The sequence below is a fragment of the Hoplias malabaricus genome, chromosome X2 (assembly GCF_029633855.1).
Source record: "Hoplias malabaricus isolate fHopMal1 chromosome X2, fHopMal1.hap1, whole genome shotgun sequence".
NCBI classification, from domain to species: Eukaryota; Metazoa; Chordata; class Actinopteri; order Characiformes; family Erythrinidae; genus Hoplias; species Hoplias malabaricus.
In genome coordinates, this window is record NC_089819.1 from 52,780,923 (window position 1) to 52,803,505 (window position 22,583).

The 22,583-nt window shown below is 40.3% G+C and overlaps 1 protein-coding gene and 1 non-coding gene across 2 annotated transcripts; one reads left to right on the top strand and one right to left on the bottom strand.

Moving 5' to 3' along the window:
- Positions 1-394: 394 nt before the first annotated feature.
- trnam-cau (transfer RNA methionine (anticodon CAU)) lies at positions 395-466 on the bottom strand. Its single transcript has one exon. It is a non-coding gene; the product is annotated as a tRNA-Met (tRNA).
- Positions 467-11,948: 11,482 nt separating this feature from the next.
- LOC136676898 (B-cadherin-like) lies at positions 11,949-22,329 on the top strand. Its single transcript, XM_066654181.1, has 16 exons — positions 11,949-12,280; positions 12,680-12,794; positions 15,562-15,818; positions 16,671-16,811; positions 17,202-17,357; positions 17,484-17,625; positions 17,720-17,892; positions 18,003-18,131; positions 18,262-18,447; positions 18,540-18,784; positions 19,432-19,574; positions 19,658-19,882; positions 20,139-20,357; positions 20,667-20,797; positions 20,891-21,034; positions 21,725-22,329. The coding sequence occupies exons 1-16, from the start codon at positions 12,230-12,232 to the stop codon at positions 21,926-21,928; spliced, it is 2,661 nt and encodes an 886-aa protein (XP_066510278.1). The 5' UTR covers positions 11,949-12,229; the 3' UTR covers positions 21,929-22,329.
- Positions 22,330-22,583: the final 254 nt, after the last annotated feature.

The following is a 22,583-nucleotide window of genomic DNA, read 5'->3' on the forward strand; positions in this document are numbered from 1 at the left end:
CCCAATATCCCCAAAAGTGTGTATAGTGTACGTATAAAAGTGTGTAAAAAATATGTTTACCTTGTTTGTGTGCGTATGTGCGCACGTGTGTGTAAGGACTTGTATTTGTCAAGTTTAAATAAATAACTGGTCATTTACATACATTAAACTTGACTATAAATATGATTTTGTTTGTTTTATTTAGTGAAAGAAAAAGCAGAAGCGTTACACTGACCCCATGTGGACATTCTTAGGACTTACAACAGCTTCGAGCATTATTTTTTATCATTTCATTCTTATTTTAATGGTGTTGTTGGTTGTATTCGTGTTTTCATGTTGTTCATAAATGTAATTTAACGTGATCGTTGGGTGGTAAATGTTATTATTGTGTACAGTGGCAAAATGGTAATAATGTTAGCAGAGGATGGTTTCGATCCATCGACCTCTGGGTTATGGGCCCAGCACGCTTCCGCTGCGCCACTCTGCTCAACAGGAATTGCATTTTACAACACGGTCTTTTGACATTACCAATCACAATATACCGTTTTAATATTTAATTATTTTAGTATGATTTAGACGTAATTCACATATATTTACCTTGTTTTACCTTAGATCCCCTATCGTTTTGTGTGAGAACGACTATTAAAAACCGTATAATAATTATTAAAATGTCCCTATGTGTTTAATATATTTGTTCCCACATTTGAATATGTAATTTTCACGCCATAATTGATTTTCTATTTTTTTGGATTTGACCATAAGGGCTCCGTAAATGTCGTCTTATAAATTAACGATTATCAAAGTTTAAACTTTGTAAATACAAACGCTTCATGTAATGCGAGTATCTAACCACTAGATGGCAGCACTCCTCTTTCTGAACCTAGGGAAGCGCGCAGTCACAACTTGAGGCCCTTATGCTGATTAAATGTAAACAACTGTATTTATACAATCTTTACCGGTTTTACCCATTTACATTTGACCTGAGTGAGCTTTAAATGAAACCAGAACCAATCGTGTATTAATACAGTTACTCATCTGATTCAAATGGTTTTAAAGGTTTGTTTAAAATGCATTGGGGCTGTTTTTGTTTCATAAACCCCTACTCAATAATTTAAACATGAATATTTAGAACATGGCGGCTAAACAAAATGGCGTCCAGCTGGAAGGAGTTGTCATAGCATGAGCAATGACTACATCTCCAACAAACACATAGACCCCATAGAAAATAAAAACATCTATGTAGTGTAATATTAGGTCAGGCTACTGAGCATTAGCGTGCCACAACTTGTGTGTTTTCACTTTTGACCTGTTATTCCTGTTAATCTATGAGGCAATGCATTTAAGCTGATAAGCTCACGGCTCATTTTTGAATTTGTTTCACCACAGCAGGTGTGTCTCTGTGGGGTTTTTTATAGGTGATCTGGTTTCCAGAAAGACAAAGTTGTCGAATTGTCAGTGTGTGAGTGTGTGAGTGACTGGGTGAGTGTGTTCCTGCCTATTGCCCAATGATTGCTGGTACCATGACCCTGATCCAGATGAGACAGATACAGGTGAATAATTCAACGCTCACCCAAATTACAACTACAGTTAGTTAACTGTAAAATGTAGTTAAAATGATGTTTCACTGTATTTTATCTGAATTACAATATAAACAACTGAAATGAAACAAAAACCTATTGCTCCAAACAGTAGGCCCACCACATGGGGGCATCCACCCTTAAACAGGATTAATATCTAGAATCCCTGAGACATCCAAGCCACTAGGTGTGAGCATAATGAGATTTAATAAAAGCTACTGAAATAGTCCTGTGTGGAGACTGACCGGTGGTTTCCCAGCATGTGTAAAGAGTGCTCAAGCTTTAAATGTGTGACTTTTTTTCTCTCTCAGTCAAAAGCACACAGCCATGCACTGAGACACTTCCTTAAACACTGTAACAGCCTGAAAGACCGGTTTATAAACTGTGACCACACCTTCTACATGCAATTTGCATTCCCCTCTCACAGCAGGACACAAACACTGCATTCACACACACAGTGTATTCATGGTTCTTGTTTTGGTTTGCAATAAACCTAAGATCTAAAACAGCACAATTTTATCTTAATTAAACTAAAAATGACCCAGTGGGAACAGTCTATTTATAGAGTACAGGAAGGGTGCAGTAATCACCTCTGGGACTGGAGAAGTCCCAAAAATATAGGGTTTTAAAAGGGTCAAAACCTCTTAAACTGGTATAACTCCTTAATAATATGATGAGGATCTTTCAGCTTTAACCTTGTGAAATCCCTGTCTTATTAAACTCTAAGGCTTTTAATTCAGGGGCTGAAGGGTCTTACAAAAGTGTGTAATATAGGTGTGGGCTTTCGGCCATTAAAATAAAAATAAATAAATAAATAAACACTTTATATAAGATTCAGAAGATGTTTCCTTGCCATTTGCTGCTCTCCAGTCAGTTTGCAAAATTAGCTTGATGTGTTTATGTGTTTCTCTCTCTCTCTCTCTCTCTCTCTCTCTCTCTCTCTCTCTCTCTCTCTCTCTCTCTCTCTCTCTCTCTCTCTCTCTCTTGACAGCTGAGGCATCTGGAGGTTTTTTAGACCACAGAGAGGACACTAAAATATGAAAAGCATATACCGAAATGAGGATATTTCTCATGACTGCTCCGTAGGAGGGAAATAATTAAGTGCCTTGGAGCTGCCCCTACACTGAAGTTTTCACAGACTCCTAACTTTTATCACCAGCAGATTGACCAGAGGAGGATAGGTCCCCCCCTGTGTGAGCCTTGGTTCCTCCCAAGGTCTCTTCCTCAGCTCTAAAGGGAGTTTTTCCTTCCCACTGTCGCCCTTGGCCTCACTCACCTGGGGATTTTTACATTTTTACATTCTTTACATTTCATGTCAATACTTTGTCTTTACCGGAGTTCTGTGAAGCTACTTTGTGACATCATCAGTTGTAAAAGCAGCTATACAAATAAATTTGATTTGAAATATATTTTGTTTTCAGATCACTTAAGGTGGAAATGTCTCTGAACTCAGGAGATGCCTAACTGCATTACAGACAAAAATAAACACCTCAGGTTTTTGTGGTAATTCAAACAGTGAATAAAAACTTACAGACAATTTACGCTTCAGCAGCGTACAAACAACAGTCAGTTTTATTCCCCTTAAACACAGCTAAAAGACACATAGCTTTGGAATGTAAACAACGAGAGAGAACTGTGATTAACCACAATAGCAGACGTTCCCTTTAAGTGCTAAGTCTTGCCCTCCTCTTCTTTACCAACACGGTTTCCTCAGAAGTAGTAGAAGTAGTTCTCTTATAGCATTTCTCCAAAGAGCCCCTTTATTTTAGTGTTTCAAGCTCTGAATCTGAACCTGGATGTTAATGGATATTTTACTCCATTGTGTCTCTAAGCTGGTGGAATGCAGTTCCCACTGAACACTTACTTTGCGTGTTGACAATAAGAGTTAAACTCAGGGCAGGACAGGAGATTTTGGGTGTGGTGGATTTGTTGAGGGCTAAACTAAGGCCAGGCTTGAGGGGCTATTATCAGCAACCCCCCATTTTCCTTCTTTCAAAGCCTGAGCCGGTCACAAAAAGTCCTGTGGAACCCAGCTTCTCCCCAAAGACAAAAGAGGACGTCCAAGGAGGCTGTTTACTGTCAATAAAGCTCAGACTGAGGAGTACCTGTCATTGTTACAGCAAAGAGAGTGACGACAGGCCACAAGAGATGGGGCTCCTGTTCAAAGTGCTGATGAAAAACCACCTTAAATACACCTTGTTTGTGTTGGGAGTGCATACTGAAACCCAGTATGCCAGAAACACTGGTAACAAGCAGGGGCATCAGTAGACTCAATTTACTGAGGTATGTGCCTCGGGAAAATGTTGCTGTGCCCCACTAAGTTCATGGTAAAATGTTAATTTTGTTCACTACATTTCCCACAATGCCCCAGTGTCTTTCCAAAATGGTTGAGAAGATAATTCATTTCAAAATTTCAAAGTCAATCAGACAAGATAATGCCAGCTCATAGTTTTCATAGTTTTGGATGTGGTCATTTATAATTGTGAAACGTGACTTTAAATAACTACTACACCACTAAAGTATTCTGATGTTCCCTTCCCACAGAAAATAACTGTAAGAACATGTAACACCATCCAAAAACACTTCTCATGAGAATGTCATTTATGAATAGATTAATTCTACACAATATTATATTAAATTAAGTCCTGTAGAAGATAAGCAATTACAAAATGTACTCACATTTTCAAGGAATAGTGAACACAGATGTAAAATGGCTCCCTGTTCACTATTTTACTCACTATACAGTGCACTGTAATAAGAAACTGAAGTCAGGACGGTAGTGAACAATTTCGGACACTACTTCAATGCGGGTTTTTACCAAACAGTGCAGTGCATTATGGGTATCCACTAACCACTATTATTGGCTAGTGTACATGGGTTCTACACTACACTTTGCGGTGCACTGTGGGATTGTTTGAGTGCACTAAAAATGGTCCACTATGTTTTCTGACACTACTACAAAATGGCGGAACACCAAAATAGTGCTTATAGTGAATAGAGTTTTGGACACAGCGTCTGTTTCTGTTTGTGTTCAACAAGGTCACATCAACAAAATGGATTTAACGAATACAAAGTGTTTTAATGGTAATTTGTGCTTCATTTCTCATCCATGGCAATTTAGTGTTTAATCTGCTTTTAAATAGATGCACATTTGTGCCCCTACGACTGATTTACAAGCAGACAGCTACAGCTGTGCCCTTACAAATTGTATGTGTGTGTGGGCTAGGAAGGCCCCTGCTATCAGAATATCTTCAGTTTCAATAGTAAATGAGACTTTTAACACTAAACCACTATCTAGATGTTGTGTCTGATTGTGTGGTTTAGCAAAATCTCTTAGTACCTGGAACATCATGATTTTCACATGAGATATCACAGCAGTACAGGGTCAGGTGACTCGACTATCCTTCCTTTCATGTCTAAGCAGGTGTACATACAGGCTTCTCTGCACTTTCTGCTGTAAATATCACATCTTCTAATGGAATACAACCCTAGTGACGTAAGCAGTGCTGATACTGCCATGAGCAGGGGGACAGAAATCAATACGGATACCAAGCTTCACGAGAGACCCCAAGAGTGCCCAGAGCACTTTCATAGCGTGTCTCAGTGCCGACTGGCAACACCGAAGTGTTTCATCTACACAGGCACAGACAACCACATGCCTCCAGCAAGGGAGCTAGAGCTGGCTCAGCAGGAGAGGGGAGGCTTCACACATTCCAAGGTAACAAAAGCACATACAAAATAGGCCACAACAAGACAAGGCAGGTCCTCTGGCTGTGAAACCAGCACCACATCAGACTCTCCGAGTCCAGAGAGGCCAAGCATGCATCAGACTGCTTTTTCCTGCTGAATCTTAGAAGAGGAGCCACAGTGGCTTTCGGGAATATGACACCACAAGCTAATATGATTCTTAAAGTTGTGTGAGCATAAACATTTCATGCTTGCTAAAAGCAGCTATCGTCTGAGATGGGCTTTTAAAGGCCATTGGTAAAGAGGAGAGGTCAATCGCAGCTAGCAGAGGAGGGATATTGGCTGATGGCAGCATTTTAGCTCGTGTCCATATCATCAATGCTCATTAGGGTTTAAACCATTACATGCCACGCATTAGCCTTTGGTAAAAGCCCACGTAATAGCACTCATGATTGCCCATGGAAGTCCAGCTCTGAGTGGGACCGTTCAGTCAAAGGAACAGTGTGTAGCTTTAAAGGAGATGAGTAACATGCTTTGATGCTGTTAGACAGAACTGGTTTGTCTGTGAAAAGATAAGATCCCTTCCCCCCGCCGCGAGTTTCATGGCCTCACCGAAGAGAACAGCACTCTCTCAACAACTTGTCCTCTGACCACAAAGCACCCTCACATTTATCATGCGCGGTCAAAACAAGTCTGTCCTCCATCTGTCTGTAGGTAAAAGCGCTTCACAGGAAGCTTGAGGCAAAGGTTTAAAAGAAAAGTGACAAGAATTTATTTATTAAAGTTCTGCCTCCTCAAATAAACTGATATCAGGCTGAACACGAGCTTTTACAGACTGTAGTCAATATGGAAAAGGCACAGACATTTTACAATCTTTAACTGATCTGTCTAACATGGCACATACACTATCCAGGGTTTACTTCCCGAATAACCTGTGAGTTAATCATTAATGGACCACCATCATAGCTGGCCACTAAAAGCAACAGCCTTCAAAGAAGCCAGAGTGTAAAGTCTGTCAGCTAAAAGGCCTCTGCGGCATTATCAAGTCCTTTTTCTGAGTGGGTGTGAACAAAATACTGTAAGGCCAACTGTGAACCCAACAAGTTCTGGATTTCCAATTGTTATGTGCATTAGATAGATTACATTAGCATTAGATTAGCACTAGATTAGCACTAGATGCATTTTGGGAAGTGTAGTGAAAGAACCTTAATATAAAAAAAATGTCACTCAATGGTAAAATCTTTTTATCTGCATAAAAACTGAGATGAAAGAAACTGCTTGGCTAAATATCAAGTAAAATACAGCACTGAGCAAATAACCGAGACAATGCTCTGTTTATTTTATTTTCAGGCAAAAGTAAAAGCAAAAGTACAGCCAATTGATTTTGCAAGTGATATTAGAAACAATAACATCCCCTGGTGTAAACAGAAGGAGAAAGTCAAATGGAAAATGAATACAATTTTCTAAACACTAGATTACCTGCTACAGCACAGAGAACATGGGCTCTGAACATTTGAGCATGACAGAGTGAAAAACCAAATTCCCTGTCACTCCATTAGATAAACATCTCTTAAAGGTTCCTCTTTAAGACAGAAAAAACAGGTTTCAATCTCGCACCAGATCTGAACAAATCCACCACACTCCTCACAGACAGTCACCCGGAGGGAACCCACGCAGACACAGGGAGAACACATCACACTCCTCACAGACACTCACCCGGAGGAAACCCACGCAGACACAGGGAGAACACACCACACTCCTCACAGACAGTCACCCGGAGGAAACCCACGCAGACACAGGGAGAACACACCACACTCCTCACAGACAGTCACCCGGAGGAAACCCACGCAGACACAGGGAGAACACACCAAACTCCTCACAGACAGTCACTCGGAGGAAACCCACGCAGACATGGGGAGAACACACCACACTCCTCACAGACAGTCACCCGGAGGAAACCCACGCAGACACAGGGAGAACACACCACACTCCTCACAGACAGTCACCCGGAGGAAACCCACGCAGACACAGGGAGAACACACCACACTCCTCACAGACAGTCACCCGGAGGAAACCCACGCAGACACAGGGAGAACACACCACACTCCTCACAGACAGTCACCCGGAGGAAACCCACGCAGACACAGGGAGAACACACCACACTTTTTTCTGTGAAATAAAGTGAGATCTTCAAACAGAAAATTGTGAGCCTGTGAAAGAATTCATGTTCTTTTCCAAAGCAGCTGCTCCTGTGAACTTGTTCGATGCGGAATGGAGTTTACATGCTTTAAAATGATAAAGAGGCATCAGGATGATTAAGCCAAGGCCCTTTTTCCAACATTTCAGACACAACAACGAATGGAAGACTGAGGAGGAATGTGCTGTAACACCTGAACACAAGTTAATATGAAATTGTAATATTTCTGTGTTATATGCTGTTATTATGTCGCAAGAAGATAATAATAAATGAAAAATCTCTCTCTCTCTCTCTCTCTCTCTCTCTCTCTCTCTTTCTCTCTCTCTCTCTCTCTCTCAATCTCTCTCTCTCTCTCTCTCTCTCTCTCTCTCTCTCTCTCTCTCTCTGTGGGAAAGCTGTGCCAGTCACAATCCCTCCCTTAAGTCAAATATTTCCATAAAGTTTACTATTCAACCCAGCGGCTATTTGTCCTCCGAGGCTAATCTACAACCCTAGATAGACAGACTCCAAACAAATGATTAACAACATCTCCTGTCTTCCCTCCCTGCTGCTCAAGTTCATCAGAGTCAAGTTTTCATTCCTTCATAAAACTTTGAGTTACCCAATAAAGATTTTTTTTTCACTTTCGGGCCATATTTTTTTCATTTTCAGAGTTTTTTTTTCTCTGTGGGCGTTGAGTAAAAAAGGAAGTAGCTTCCGTCGTGATTAGATTTCAGGAAACTCTCCATACCTTCTATATACAAATCACTGATCATAACGACATTAAAACCTTTGTTTAACCCCTGAAATGATGAGGTAATCTTGGCGGGTCTGAGGTGTATTGCGTCTTATGACAAAACCTAAGAATATCCTGATTTCACTGTACTCCGTGTAGCTAATGAATCATATGCTTTAGAATACAATTACAGTTCTGGGAACTGAAGGGGTTAATCATATCTCCCACTACATGAATTATACTGTAGAGGGTGTGTAAAAGTCGAATGATGACTAATGATAATAATATTTATATTATTTCGAAAGTCACTTTAAAGTTAGTAGTTCTTGCATCATTGCCTTTTACATCTGTGTCGGGCCTCGTACTTGGTGTGGGACTATTTTACTTCTTTGTGCTACATGTACATCACGCTAAATGTTTTGCGCACCCCTCTTGTCAATCCGATGATCACAAGATAAAGACTACCACAGCTGTGCTGACAGTAGTGAGCTGGAGGGAGATATTTATTTAGTCATTGCTCAGCAGCAGAGATGCATAATAAATTGAGTTTCTTGTAAGACCTCCCGTTACCTGGAAGACTACAGCAGGACAATAGATTTTCTTACTCAGAATTATTCAGGACACAGGAGTCTCAGGTGGGTAGCTATTCTTTGCATTTACTCAGAACTGTGAGCTCACCGAGTTCATTAGAAATATAATTATTTGTATTTTACTGGCTATTTTAAAGTGAATGTAGTTTACATGTGCCTCGGGTGAGTCAGGGAAGGAATTTATAGACTTTCACATTGATTCTCTTTTTTTTTATTATTTAGCATCATTTTTGTTATTTTTTTGTTCCTTGTACAACAGTACAACAAAAGTTGACCTCTGTATTTAACCCATCCATGGCAATGAAAACACACACACACGCGCGCGCAAGTGACTGAGGATGTGAAAATACCCAGAGCATTGAGCAGCCATCCTCGGCACCTGGGAAGTGTTTTGGGAGTTTCACTTGTGGATGTTTCTGACAGTGGTGGGGATAGAACTGGTGACCTTCCCTGTTCCTGGTCCCAAGCCCACTTCTGTAACCATTAGGACACAGCTGCCCCCAAAGCTTTTGCCGAAGATGGGTTCGATCCACAACCTCAGGTAATGGATGCAGCACGCTTCTGTTGCACCACTCTGCTCACTCTCAGTTGCTTATTTATGTAATTTCACTGCTAGAAACTAGCCAAGGTAGTCTTAGGTACTGCACTACCTGAGGAGTGGTCTATTCTAGTCAACCTTCATGTGTCTTAATAGTAGTAGGTTTAGTACAGTCTATTTAAACCTGCAAAATGAGCCACAGTGTAGGTCTGCCACTGAGAAAACTTAAATATGAGAAATAAATGTGTGTATTACTATAATAAATATAGTAACTGTAATGAATGAGGCTCTGAAAAAAATACCATCTAAGAATATTGACAACTATATGGATTAACTGAACCATATTTAAATATATATAATTCTTCAAAAAAGGTGTGAATTCAGTTGAAACATTGACATACATCACAATTAAACTTGTGGTTAATTCTGCCATTTTGTGTTGAATGATTTTTCTTTGTCATGAGTTTAGAATGAGTCTGACACAGTGATACTGAATGTATGATCACACTAAAAACTCATGATCAGACCGGAGCGAAAAAAAAAAACTGAGTTGAATAAATGTGTTTCAGTTCATCCCAGGCCCCAGGGCGCAGCTTCATCAGCTGCTGTAAACCATTCTCTCTATAACTGCAGATATATATCAGGCTAGAAACAACAAGTCTGCAGCTGGAACAAGCTTTAGCGTGTTGTTACCAGCCACAAGGTGAGGATGACACATGTAGAGTGTAGAAATTAAAAATGGATTAATTAAAAACTTAAGGCAGCACTGTAAACAAAAATCTATTTATTTTTTAACTGTCAATCAGCCCATACAACCACAATCATATATTTATCAAGACATAAACAGTCTTTAATCTGTATTAAAGTCTCTGAAACCTTGGCCAATTAACATCAATAATTCAGTTGTGTCTCTGCCTCTCTCTGGATGCCTTCTGTTGGGTTTGTTTGTGAGTTATTTTTAACTCTTTAACTGTTTAAGTGTCAGAGTAACAAATGTCTGATCAGGTCTGATGACTTTAACTTTATTATAAATATGAATATTTACCCTGTCACTCACACACTCACTCTGGTGGAGAGTTTCACACACTCACTCAGTCACTCACACCCTCACAACTATGGAGTGATGTATTTTGGACTATGACATCGACACAGACATAATACTAATAGTAATATTGTGACGATACTTAGCTCCATCACAAAGCCCTCGGGAACTGGTCCTTTATTTTCCAAGATAACGTTTTTCTTAGTAATTTTACAACTGTACAATGATATTAGTGAGATTGTTACTGTAATACAAAGCTGGTATTTCCCAGATATTGTTTTGTTTCGTAGAAACTATATGCAGCACCTAAAAAACCACCTACTGCATTATTACTACTGTCATAATCAACCAATAACAATGGACGTCTGATGAGTAAGCAGGAAGCTTACTCAATCGTTCTGTGTCATGGCCCCCCTGCCCTCCCCCCACCCCTGTGATGCACAAACAGCATCCCAGGTCTGTTATGAATGCATCGTGTGCCACAATACTGGAGTTTTTAACCGTGTGTCCACTCACTGCCCGCTCTATTAAACACACCTCCCTTGTTGGTCCATCTTGTCGATGTAAAGACAGTAACTCATTTCTACTTCACACTTTGTGCTCATCATCCTCTAGTCCTTCATCAGTGCAAACAGGACGCTGCCTACAGCACACTGCTAGCTGGGTAATTTTGGTTGGTGGACCGCTCTCCGTCCAGCAGTGACACTGAGGGGTTTAAAAACTCCACCAACACTGCTGTGTCTGATCCACTTTTAAAAACACAACATACATTAAGAAGGATATCTCATCTATCTTATGAAGGCCCTGAAAAATATGCAGAACATCAGATGAACTGGTGTGTAATTGTAAAACAACAAGGGGCATCTACAGTACTCTGCATAAGTTTTAGGCACCTCAGAAAATGATAATTAAAAAGCTATTCATCCAAACAGAAAAAAAAATCTGAAAAAAAAAAAGGAATAATAACTGAGAACAATATTCCAATGAATTGTGACATTGTGTGTGTGTGTGAATGTGTTGGTTTATCCCTTCCAAAATCTCCCCTCCTCATGGCAGTGCAGTATTATGGTCAATGGGACTGATAAAATGAACAATGAGTGTAGAAACAAGATGGTCATCTAAAAGTTTTGTCTGGCTGCTGTATTTCCATCTACTAATGCATGCTGAAGTCATTAAAAGTGTTTAGATAGATTCTAACTAATTTTCATGTGTGTCTTAATAGTGCTTAAAAGCTTAGGAAGTTATGATATGACGCATCTCTGTGCTGAATGTGTGTATCCATCACTGGGGGAGGGTACAATGTCTTTGCTTTGCTCAGTGCTGCTGAGCCCTTGGGAAAAGGCTGTGGGCTCTGTCCGAGTGCTGATGTGAAGAGTCTTTCAGGTCTCTCTCCACAGCAAACAGGAGCTTAGAGCCTCTGAGTGAGCTGTGCTTTAAGGAAAAGAAGGTTACTACTTAAACTACGTAAAGGACAGATTTAAGACGTTTGCAGAGCGCTCTGGGTTCAGGTTTTGGTGTCATGCAGAAACATTCCTTGGATGGTCTTTAGAGGTCTGTGGAGAAGAGTGGAGGGAGGGTCTGTATGTCGACACTGACTGAAGTTTGTCTGCTGTGTGCTTGCACTTTCTTCAGGTTCACGCCTCACCTGGTGAGAGTATCGAGTATCCTGGAGATATTTACCTGAAGACTTCACCTGTTAGGGGGCGGAGACTGGAGACCCGAGTCCATATTTGGCCAACGTTTAAGCGGATGGGCGAGGTCACCTGTCTGCGTCACTTCTCGAAAATACCAAACGTTTACCTGTGGAGCTGTGCTTCCTCCATTTATCGCTGAGGAGAGTTTCAATCACAGGACATTCGCACTTGGGAGTAACTTTTAACCGGATTAGATTCGGGGTTTCTTTAATGGAGCCTTTCAGCATTGTACGGGTGGGAGTTCTAATCGTTTTACTGCAGGTAAGTTAGCTTTAACTTTTTAGATTTTTTTGTTTGATCGCCTGCACGTCACTGGCCTGTTTTTTTAAATGGCGACCTGAAGAGTTCATTTTATTTCTCTAATAACGCTAATATTAATACTGTTGTAGCGATGAAACAGGTAGTTCTCGAACGTGTAAATATCCACCAAAACTGCCTGTGTCAACGGGGTTAAACATAAAGGTCTTGAAAGTGTCTTTTGGAACGAAAAACTTCGACGTGTCGGCTGTATTTGTCCAAGGAAAATAAGAGACTAATTAACCCAGAGCTTACAAAGCTAATTTCACTCTAAAATATATTCCACACACTTTAAAACTCTGTATAATTAACATGTCCCTGTGCTTGAGAAAGTAACTGAAGGTGTTTCCCCCTCTCATCAAGGTACTGTCGTCTGCTGCGGATGAGTTTCCGCCATGTTCACCTGGCTTTGATTCCGAGCTGTACGTTTTCACAGTGCACAGAAAACACCTTCACAGCGGGAGTCGACTCGGCAGAGGTACAATCACAACTCCCTCTCTCAATATCTCCCTTTAGAAATGTGGTGTGACCAAGATATCTCCACTTTTTAAAACACATCAGCTGATGAGTCTAAAACATTCATGTTCAAATAGAAAAATAAAATAAAAAAACTTCTCCAGATAAATATTCCGGATTGGTTTGGAGGGATGTGGTGTGTTGGACACTCTTTAAAACCTTTTTGTGCCTGAATGGGGGAGAGGTCTTGTTCTGTGGTGTCTGTTGTCGAAAGCCGTTTATTTTTGAATTTATTAGACGCTTTAATCATACAAACTACATTCCACACCCACCTCAGCTGATGTTTTTGAGCTTGTGCTGTTGTTACTTTTCAAACATTAAGTGGAAATCTGTTTCAGCTTGGCTAATAATTTAAGCTTTTTCCGGTTAGCAAGGTCAGCATTAGAAGGCTTCTTGTTGCTACATACAATACACGAAGTGAGCTAGCATGTCTGCTACAACAATACTGATGTTTATTTCAGCATTAAAAACACAAGTGAGCTTGGATGTGTCTTCTAAGGTCAAATGTAATGTTGATAATAGCTGAAAAGTATTAAATAAGAGAAATACTTGTCCAATTCTATGCTTAAATTGACATTTTAACGATAGTTAAACGGTTTTTTTTTCCTCCTCCCCAAAGTGGATTAAATTGTCATGAAAAATTAGCAGCCACAAAAGACAATGTTCTACAATGAAATTAGAGTCTTGGACTGAACTGTTTGTCCAGACAAATTTGGTTTTGTACATTCAGGAAGCACAGCAGGCCACTTTCCAGTCAGAAAAATGTGTTTGAGTGTTTGTAATGTATTTGGGTTTTTGATAAGTGAATTTGTTTGATAAAATGACTCATGCTCTTCCTGTTTTTTAAAAGTTTCATTTTGGATTTGATTTTGGCTTTCCATCAAGGCTTTGTTCTCAGCCAGCTTTTAACTTGCATATGAAGGGCGGTGCTCTTACCGAGCTCAACATGTAGAGGTTTGGTGTCTTAGTCGATTTGTGTTAGAATGAGTCAAGTTCTTCTGAACTGGAGTATGTCATTAGGCCTCTTCAGGTGTTTATGTTAATGTGGCTCCCTCAGGTGGATGGTTTCACCTTCTGTAGCTCTATCAGTGATTCTGGGTTTCAGTGGGTGTGGAAATACAGGTTTGAACATGAGCCGCTGTACAATGCGTTTCGTTTTACTTCTGCACTGGTACTTTCCACTGTCAAGGATTAACATTTTTAAGTTTCCTTTTTTCTTTAACCTGTCTGCTTCTACAGGTTTTCACTGATACGTGTGCTCTGATCATAATCAAAGCTATTATTTTTAAGAAGACAGATTAAACTGTTGATTGACCAGTGTTACCCTCTTAATTGTTGGTAGCTTTTCTGACACTGTTTGGTAAGATTAGCCTCTCATTGTCCCAGGAGATCTTAATGTTATATATAAAATAAAGTCAGTCCTTCGTCCTAACACCCACAATTAGGGATTTAACACAACGAGAATGAGCACTTAATTGTAAGAATATATACAAACAAATTATAGACACAGACTGCTAAATAGTAAATTATAGATGAGAGAAATAAACATTTTACACTTTTTAATAAAGAATTGACTGAGGCTGGGTCGGGCAGGGTTAAATTATTGTTACACTTATATAGCGCCTTTCTAGACACCCAAGGACGCTTTACAATCTACACTGCTCAGAACGCTCAATTCACACACACACAGGCGAGAAGCGGCAGCCAAATGCGCACAGCGTACTCTCAACCAGAAACGACCGTCCACCTGGAGGACTGCATCGGGCACTAGGGTTTAACCCAGGACAGAGCGCCAATCCATATCTGGGCTCACACATACAGACATTCATTCACACACCAGGACAGTTATTAGAGAAGCCAATTCACCTACCCTCCATGTTTTTGGACTGTGGGAGGAAACCGGAGCCCCCGGAGGAAACCCACGCAGACACGGGGAGAACATGGAAACTCCACCCAGATGGGACTTGAACCCAAGATCCCAGCGCTGGGAGGCGAACGTGCTAACCACCAAGCCACCGTGCCGCCCAGTTAAATGAACTAGTTAAATGAACTAGAAGACAAAATTGAGATCAAAGTCAAGTATCGCAGGTCTTTTTTGGGACAACATTTTTAGCAGCAGGTAGGAAAAATGCTCACATCACTTTATCTACAGCAGAGTAAAAGGGATGAAGAGGACATTTATATTTAGACTACATTATGGCTATCCATGGGGTTGTCAAATAAGTGTTTCAGAAGTGTTTATATCATGATCCTAATAATTAATAGAACTCCTCTTATTGTGGAGGAATATCACTGATCTCTGGCTGCTTTCTAGAGGCTCCTCTCAGGTTCCTGCATAATGGCAATTTGCTCATGATCTGCAAATGTTTTCGCTATCTGTTTCCTCATGAAAGCTCTGAAAGCACTTAAAGCTATCACTGTGGTGCACTGCTTATTTTGACTGTGTGGAGTTGCCATCAGATCAGACTGTGTGTTTATGAAAATCTGTATTTGTTACTGTGTAAGGTTGGGTTCAGTGTTGACTGTGTTACTGTCGTCTTGACAAAGTGTAATTTTAGGTGCAGGTTGCGGCAGCATATACAGTTTGGTTCGGGCACTTCTCAGTTTTTAGCATTTGTCCATCTTTAACAAATGGAGTTTTAACATGATTTTGAAAAATAGTTTTAATGCAGTCATAATAAATGGTCTAGTCTCATCTTTAACATTTTATATATTTTATTTTCATTCAGTTGTATTCGATGACTGCACTGCTAGGGGGAGGACAGCCTTTGATTCTGCTGACAAGCGATTTCAAGTGGACACTGATGGCATGGTGAAACTGAAGAGACAGGTCACTCTTCATGATGGCCATAAGATGTTCGCTGTCCATGCTTGGGACTCCAGTGGCAAGAGACACACGGCGTTTGTGCGAGTGGAACATGAGCAGAAGAAAATCCACCACCACCTTGAGCAGCAGGAAGAGACAGACTCATTTGGGCCTGCACAGGTATGCCATTGACGAGCCTGACCTCTATTGGACACATTAGGAATTGTAGAACTCCTTGATGTTTTTGCTAGAGTGGTTTCTCTTCAGAAACAGGGTCTCGGGGCCTTTCATCCATATTTGGCCTGTCATTTATTACCTTGTCTTGAATGTTATACTTGGTCTTGAGTCTTGTCTGATTTTCATCTAACATGAAAGTAGTGTATGTAGTCCCTAAAGATCAGTGTAATGTTCATTTTTCTGACTGTTTGAGGCTAAATACAAACAGATACTATACAATTAATTGGTATAGTAAGATGTAGTCTCGCATTACCACTTAATGTGACAAAGAACTGCCTACTAATGCAGGAAATTAAATTTTAAAATTCACAAAATGCAAAAAAATACACGTTGGAACACTACAGAGCCAGTAGAAGAATGATGCACATATAAACAGATGTACAAATAGCCAATCAGAATGCAGCGGGCAGAATCCTGACAGTGGGGAGAGGTTTGTGCACTGAAGATATCAGAGACTCTGTCTACTAGTGGGCTCAGAGTATGTGGCTGAAAATAAGTAAGATGTAACAGTTTCTCTAGAGACATGGTGCTGCATGCCTTGCACACAGACTCAGCAATGGCATCTGAGTAGTATCTACTTTGTGCCTCAATCGGATGAGTTTTTTCTGTGGAGATCTTTAGCTTGTCACAGGAAAGGTAGGAGGATGTGCATATTTGTACATGATAGATATTTTGAGGGTTAGATAAGGTCACAAATTAATGCTATGCCTGTGACTTTGCTAAAAGTGCAGTTAAAAAAAGAGAACCACACAAACCTATCAGAATAATTGGAGACGCATTTGGTTTCTTCCTCAGAGTGAATCTCCCTCAGCTCTGCCAGTTCTGGAGTTTCCAAAGTCTTCAGGGGGGTCGAAGAGGATAAAGAGAGAGTGGGTGATTCCACCAATCTTTTTTCCAGAAAATGACAGAGGACCCTTCCCCAAACAGATGGTGCAGGTGTGTATAGTTGCAGCTAAAATGTGTGTATGTGTTTTTATATTAAAGATGTGTAGTTAAATTATAAATACAGATAAGAACTATAGTGCAACGTTCTTTTTATTCCAGAGGTGGTGGCTTTATTTATAAAATATTATGTAGATTTATAGGAGGAGGTTTCATAGGCTTGGCAAATTCATTTTTCAAATTCATTCCAGTTTTGTAGGTACACACAGCTGTAGTGGGCATTTCTTGGCAGTTTTTCTGTAGCTTTTATATTGATATTGGAAATTTATTTTATCAACTGAAATAAAACACATAGTGATATCAATTTTGGTCACATCACACCGCCCTAGCAGTAAAACATCCCTATAACTACTATGTTTTGTATTACACTGTCTGACTATTCAGATCAAATCCAGTAAGTCTAAGGAAGTACAAATCACATACAGTATCACTGGGGAAGGAGCGGACCTGCCTCCAGTGGGACTTTTCACCATAAACAGAAAAACTGGCTGGCTCTTTGTCACAGCGCCTCTAGACAGAGAGACCAAAGATAAATATTTGGTAAGTGATTTCGGTCCTGATGATGAGTTAAGTGGTATTTGTCCTTTTTATCTTGTTAGAACAATTTGAATTGAACATGAGAAATCAGCAAATATATTTCACTTTTCTTTTTTTTGTCTACTCCAGCTTCAGGCCCACGCTGTTGCAGATGAAGGAGAAGGGGAAACTCCCATGGAGATTATTGTTAATGTTATTGATATGAATGACAATAAGCCTGTTTTCGCCCAAGACACTTTCATGGGCGAGGTTCCAGAAGCCTCAGCCATAGGTATCTTTTTAATGTGTACACAGCACAACTGCTACTTAATAATTGGAGAGAACATTTTCTTTTTAAACAACTAACCCCCCTCCCCACTTTGTAGGGTATGAGTTCATGAAGGTCACAGCCACTGATAAAGATGACCCTACCACTGACAACGCTGATATCAGATACTCCATCATGAGTCAGAATCCAGTAGAGCCGAATCCAAGCATGTTCGACATTAATCCAGTGACTGGTGCGATCAGGGTCCAAACTGATGGTCTGGACAGAGAGGTGAGTATTTAACAGATGTTCCTCTCTTGCCAGACTTACCAAAGCAGTTGAGTTGATGGGGAATGCAATAATAAATGAACCTCCCCAATCGTGATTATTGAATTTTCCAGAACTATCCTCAATACACCTTGGAGATTCAAGCTGCAGATATGATGGGTGGTGGCCTCACAGCATTTGCAAAAGCTATTATTACCGTAACTGACAGCAACGACAATGCTCCCAAGTTTGAGAAGACATCGGTAAGACATTTAACGACACACATTCTGAAATATCTCAATACGCTTATCTGCTCAGGAATTGTGTGTGGGTATCATGGAGAGTGATTTATTTGTATTGTAGTGTTAATGCAAGCTTTTTTTTTCCTTTCAGTACAACGCGTCTGTCCCGGAGAATAAAGTCGGAGCTGTGGTGGTGAAGATGGCGGTGACTGATGGAGATGAACCTCAGTCCGCTGCCTGGACAGCCAAGTTCAGGATCGTTCAAGGCAACCAGGGTGGAGTTTTTAACGTTAGCACAGGACCAAACAAACAGGAGGGCATCATTACCACTGTTAAGGTAGCACTGACACCACTTCAAACTGTCAGCTGAATAAACCCTGGGGCGTCTTAGTTCTTGAGTTCACTGACTTTTCTTCTGTGTTCCTCCAGCCTCTGGACTTTGAGACAAACCCAAAGTACACTCTGTTGGTGGCTGTGGAGAACGACGTTCCTTTTGCTAAACCCATGCCCACGTCCACTGCCACAGTCACTGTGAACGTCCTGGATGTGAATGAAGCTCCAGTGTTTGATCCACAGGTGAAAGAGATTTCTGTACCTGAAGATACAGCTGTTGGTTCTCAGCTGACTGTGTACACCGCCACTGATCCAGATACAGCGAGGACTCAGACCGTGACGTAAGACACCTTTTGATTTAAGCCAGATTTGGTTGCAGCCAAAATCTTAAGGATCAAATTTAAAATTATTCGCAGGTCATTTGAGGTACAATGTTAAAGGCATTTCAGTTTTTTTTGCTCAGGCAAATACCATATCAATAAGAGTTCTTGGGCGTGACTTACAAAATGTGAATAAGGCACATGATGAATAATGTCACTAATGCACTCTAACGTTCTAACAAACTGTCACTAAGATTTCTAACGTCACATTGGATATATTTGTTTTAAAGTTTATATCTTGATTCACTTTCTTACCGCATTTTTGCACTGCATTCAGATGCACTGCAGTGTTGTCATCATCTTTATGCCATAAGCACGACTCAGTGTTTTTTTTTTTTTTTTATATATATATATATATACACTTTTAGCTTAAAAGATAACAAATATAGACATTAATACTAAACTAAAAATAATTTATTTTCCATTCGTTAACTAATATTTTTCTTAACGTGTGGACAATCATCAAAGCGTTTCACTGGAAGTTGTACCGTGTATGTGACAAAAACTTAGATTTGGTCAGTGCTCTCCAGACTGTGGTGGAGTTTTGGCATTTTATTTTTACTGTACTATCTAGCTCTGACATAGTGAGTTGTTGCTGTACATTGCAGGTATCGTCTGTCCCCTGATTCTTCTGGTTGGTTGAGTGTTGAAGAAGACACTGGGGTGATCAAAGTGAAGAGCCCCATGGATAGAGAGTCTCCTTTTGTGAAAGATGGCAAATACAAAGCTCTGGTCCTTGCCATGGACAATGGTAACTCCTTTTCCTCATGCTACATTTTAAAGAAAATATCTGATGATGCAGCTTCTCCTAACAGGCTTTTTACTTGTTTGTAGATGCCGTTCCAGCCACTGGTACAGGAACCCTTCTGATTACTTTGGAGGATGTGAATGACAACTATCCCGTTATTGACGATAGAGTGATTCAATTGTGCAATAAGGATCCAGAGACAAAGGTGCTGTCTGTGAGTGATAACGATGGGCCTCGCTTTGCTGCCCCTTTCAAAGTGGAACTCCAGGACGATAGCAAGAACAACTGGACTGCTAAGATGGATCCAAATGGTATGTTCCTTCGTCCCATCCAATTTTACTTCTGTTTTACTGCTTGTGATTGGGGGGGGTGGATTTGTATAATGACACTGATTATAGGTGTAAATGAGAAATTCAGTGTAACCTTTTCTCAGTGTTTTGGGTGTTGAGAAACATTCAACTGTTAAATGGAATGTCTATAGCCTGGATCAGTTAGAACCCTTTTTCTTAAAATTTAAATGAATTATGGCTGATTTGTGTGTGAATTTTATTTTCCCTTTTTGTGTAGGAACTGCAATTTTACTCACGCTCAAGACTGCACTGCAAAGCGGAATTTACAACGTTCATCTGAGGGTATATGACAATGCTCTCATGTATCAGGACAACACCGTGGAGGCCTCAGTGTGTGATTGCACTGGCTCAGATGTGCAATGCTCAGACAAGCTCGCAGCGGGTTTTGATCTGCCTGCCATTCTTGGAATTCTGGGGGCTATCTTGGCTCTGCTATGTAAGTTATTTTATATTTCACCATGTGCAATGTTATGCATAACACAGTCAAAGAATTATCACTGAGGTGGAACCCTCAAGACGCACTATAAATACCTTTTTAAATACAGAATATGTTTGTATAGTATTCTGATTAGTAGCATTTGATTTCACCCCCCCCCCCCCTTCAGTTCCAGGGATTTTATTTTGGTTTTCTACTTAAAATGTTTTATGAAAACTTAAATATTCAAATATCCACCTTTTCATAATGAAGAGAGAAATTTAAGGTTCACGTTTGAAATTAAAAGCCAATGTTGTGCTCTCCACGCAGTGCTGGTCCTCCTGCTGCTTCTGTTCATAAGGAGGAGGACTGGGGTGAAGAGTGAGCCGCTGCTTGGTGAGGACGATACCAGGGACAACATCTACTGCTACGACGAGGAGGGTGGTGGAGAGGACGATCAGGTTGGTTCACTGAATGTTGTTTTTGCTGCTTTGTTTGTTTACTGGCTTCTTTCAGTGGTCTCATCCTGTTCTGGTGATGTTTCATGTGCACAGGACTATGACTTAAGTGTGCTGCACAGAGGCCTGGACAACCGTCCTGATGTGTTCCGTAACGATGTGGCTCCAACCTTTATGCCTGCGCCACAGTACCGGCCACGCCCTGCCAACCCTGACGAGATCGGTAACTTCATTGATGATGTAAGTCTGAGAGGGCCGTGAGGACTGAGACACCTGCTTTAGGAAAACGTGTAGCAGAATTAAAAGTAACATTATAAATGGATTTTGTTTGTGTAAGTAGTAGGCCACAATATAATCTTTACCTGTTAGCATAGTTAGCGTTATGTAGCCATTGGTGCATTTATTGAGCTTTATTAGACATTGAGCACAGATTTTTGGAAATAAATTAATTAGAATGCATCATTAATGTATGATTTTACACATGAAATGGCAGCAAAATTGTGGCATTTTTATTTTTTACTCCACTGTTTACCAGCAATTACAGCATTTTCTGACAAACCTCAGAAGTATTTTCTTTTTTACGTCACGTGGTGCTTGAGTCTCCAAAAGCAGATACAAACAAAGGTGTTTCCTAAATTGTGGTCTGTTCTTTCCCCATTTGGTGAAGATCCTGTAATGTTTATCAGTCAAATGCATTTAGCTAGTGTTAAATCTTTTTTGTGAAATGAAGAAATCTATTTAACGTCTGACATTTATTCACGTTTCATTCAGTATGATTCAGTCTTAGGAGTTGGGAGAGACAACTATATTCTGTGGACTTTAGTTTACTTCAGCTCTGAGATTTGCCTGAGCAACTTAACAAATTACATTTGGTGAACTTGGAGAACTATGTGAATATATAGCACTGACTGTTTCATACCTGTGCTGCAGAATCTGAAGGCAGCGGACAATGACCCCACGGCTCCCCCCTACGACTCGCTGCTGGTGTTTGACTACGAGGGAGGTGGATCAGAGGCCGGCAGTCTTAGCTCCCTCAACTCTTCCAGCTCCGGAGACCAGGACTACGACTGCATTAGCGAATGGGGTCCGCGCTTCAAGAAGCTTGCTGACATGTATGGAGGAGGAGAGGACTGAGCTGTAAATAAATGGGTGTGAACGAGTTAAATGGCTGAGTTGGCATCAGTTGTTTGTACTGATGGATAACTACAATATGGGACAGTTTTATGGACGTCATATGACTTTGGAGCAGCGTTATAGGCATTCTTTTTTTTTTGTGACAGTCCTCTTGAATTTAATAATGGCTAATCTTATGTTTGCTTTTCAAAACACTGAGGTACAGATGAAAAAATCAAAGCAATCAGTTAATGCTTCATGAGTTTTTGTCAGGCACATTTTTTATTTTATTTTTTTTGTAGCTGTTCTTGTACAAGTATTTCCTGTTCATTTTTCCTTGAACCTTTCTATGTAGACATTTGTAAGTTGTATATGCAGATTTTTTTTTTTTTATATGAAATAAATGCTTGCCATTTGTCTTTTTACATATTTTTTTTTTTTAGCCCCCCTCCACACCCCCCCCTTCCCAAAGCTGAATCCTTGTGCATTTACCAGGTATGGGTACATCCCATTGTATTTGAATGTGGCTGTGTGCATCTGAAAGTCTGCACGCCAAGCTTTAATCCACTGTGATGTATGGTGTGACTAATGTAGCTGTGTTTTGACTACCACACTTACTGTTTTGGCTTTGTGCTTTGAAGCTATTTAGACAGGTGTGTGTTCATTTGCAGGAGAA

What these genes read in the sequence shown, in the direction of transcription:
- LOC136676898 (XM_066654181.1), top strand. Translation starts at nt 12,230, where the DNA reads ATGGAGCCTTTCAGCATTGTACGGGTGGGAGTTCTAATCGTTTTACTG. An exon ending in TTCTAATCGTTTTACTGCAG is followed by an intron (nt 12,281 to 12,679) that starts GTAAGTTAGCTT and finishes CCTCTCATCAAG; the next exon opens with GTACTGTCGTCTGCTGCGGA. An exon ending in CCAAGTTTGAGAAGACATCG is followed by an intron (nt 18,132 to 18,261) that starts GTAAGACATTTA and finishes TTTTCCTTTCAG; the next exon opens with TACAACGCGTCTGTCCCGGA.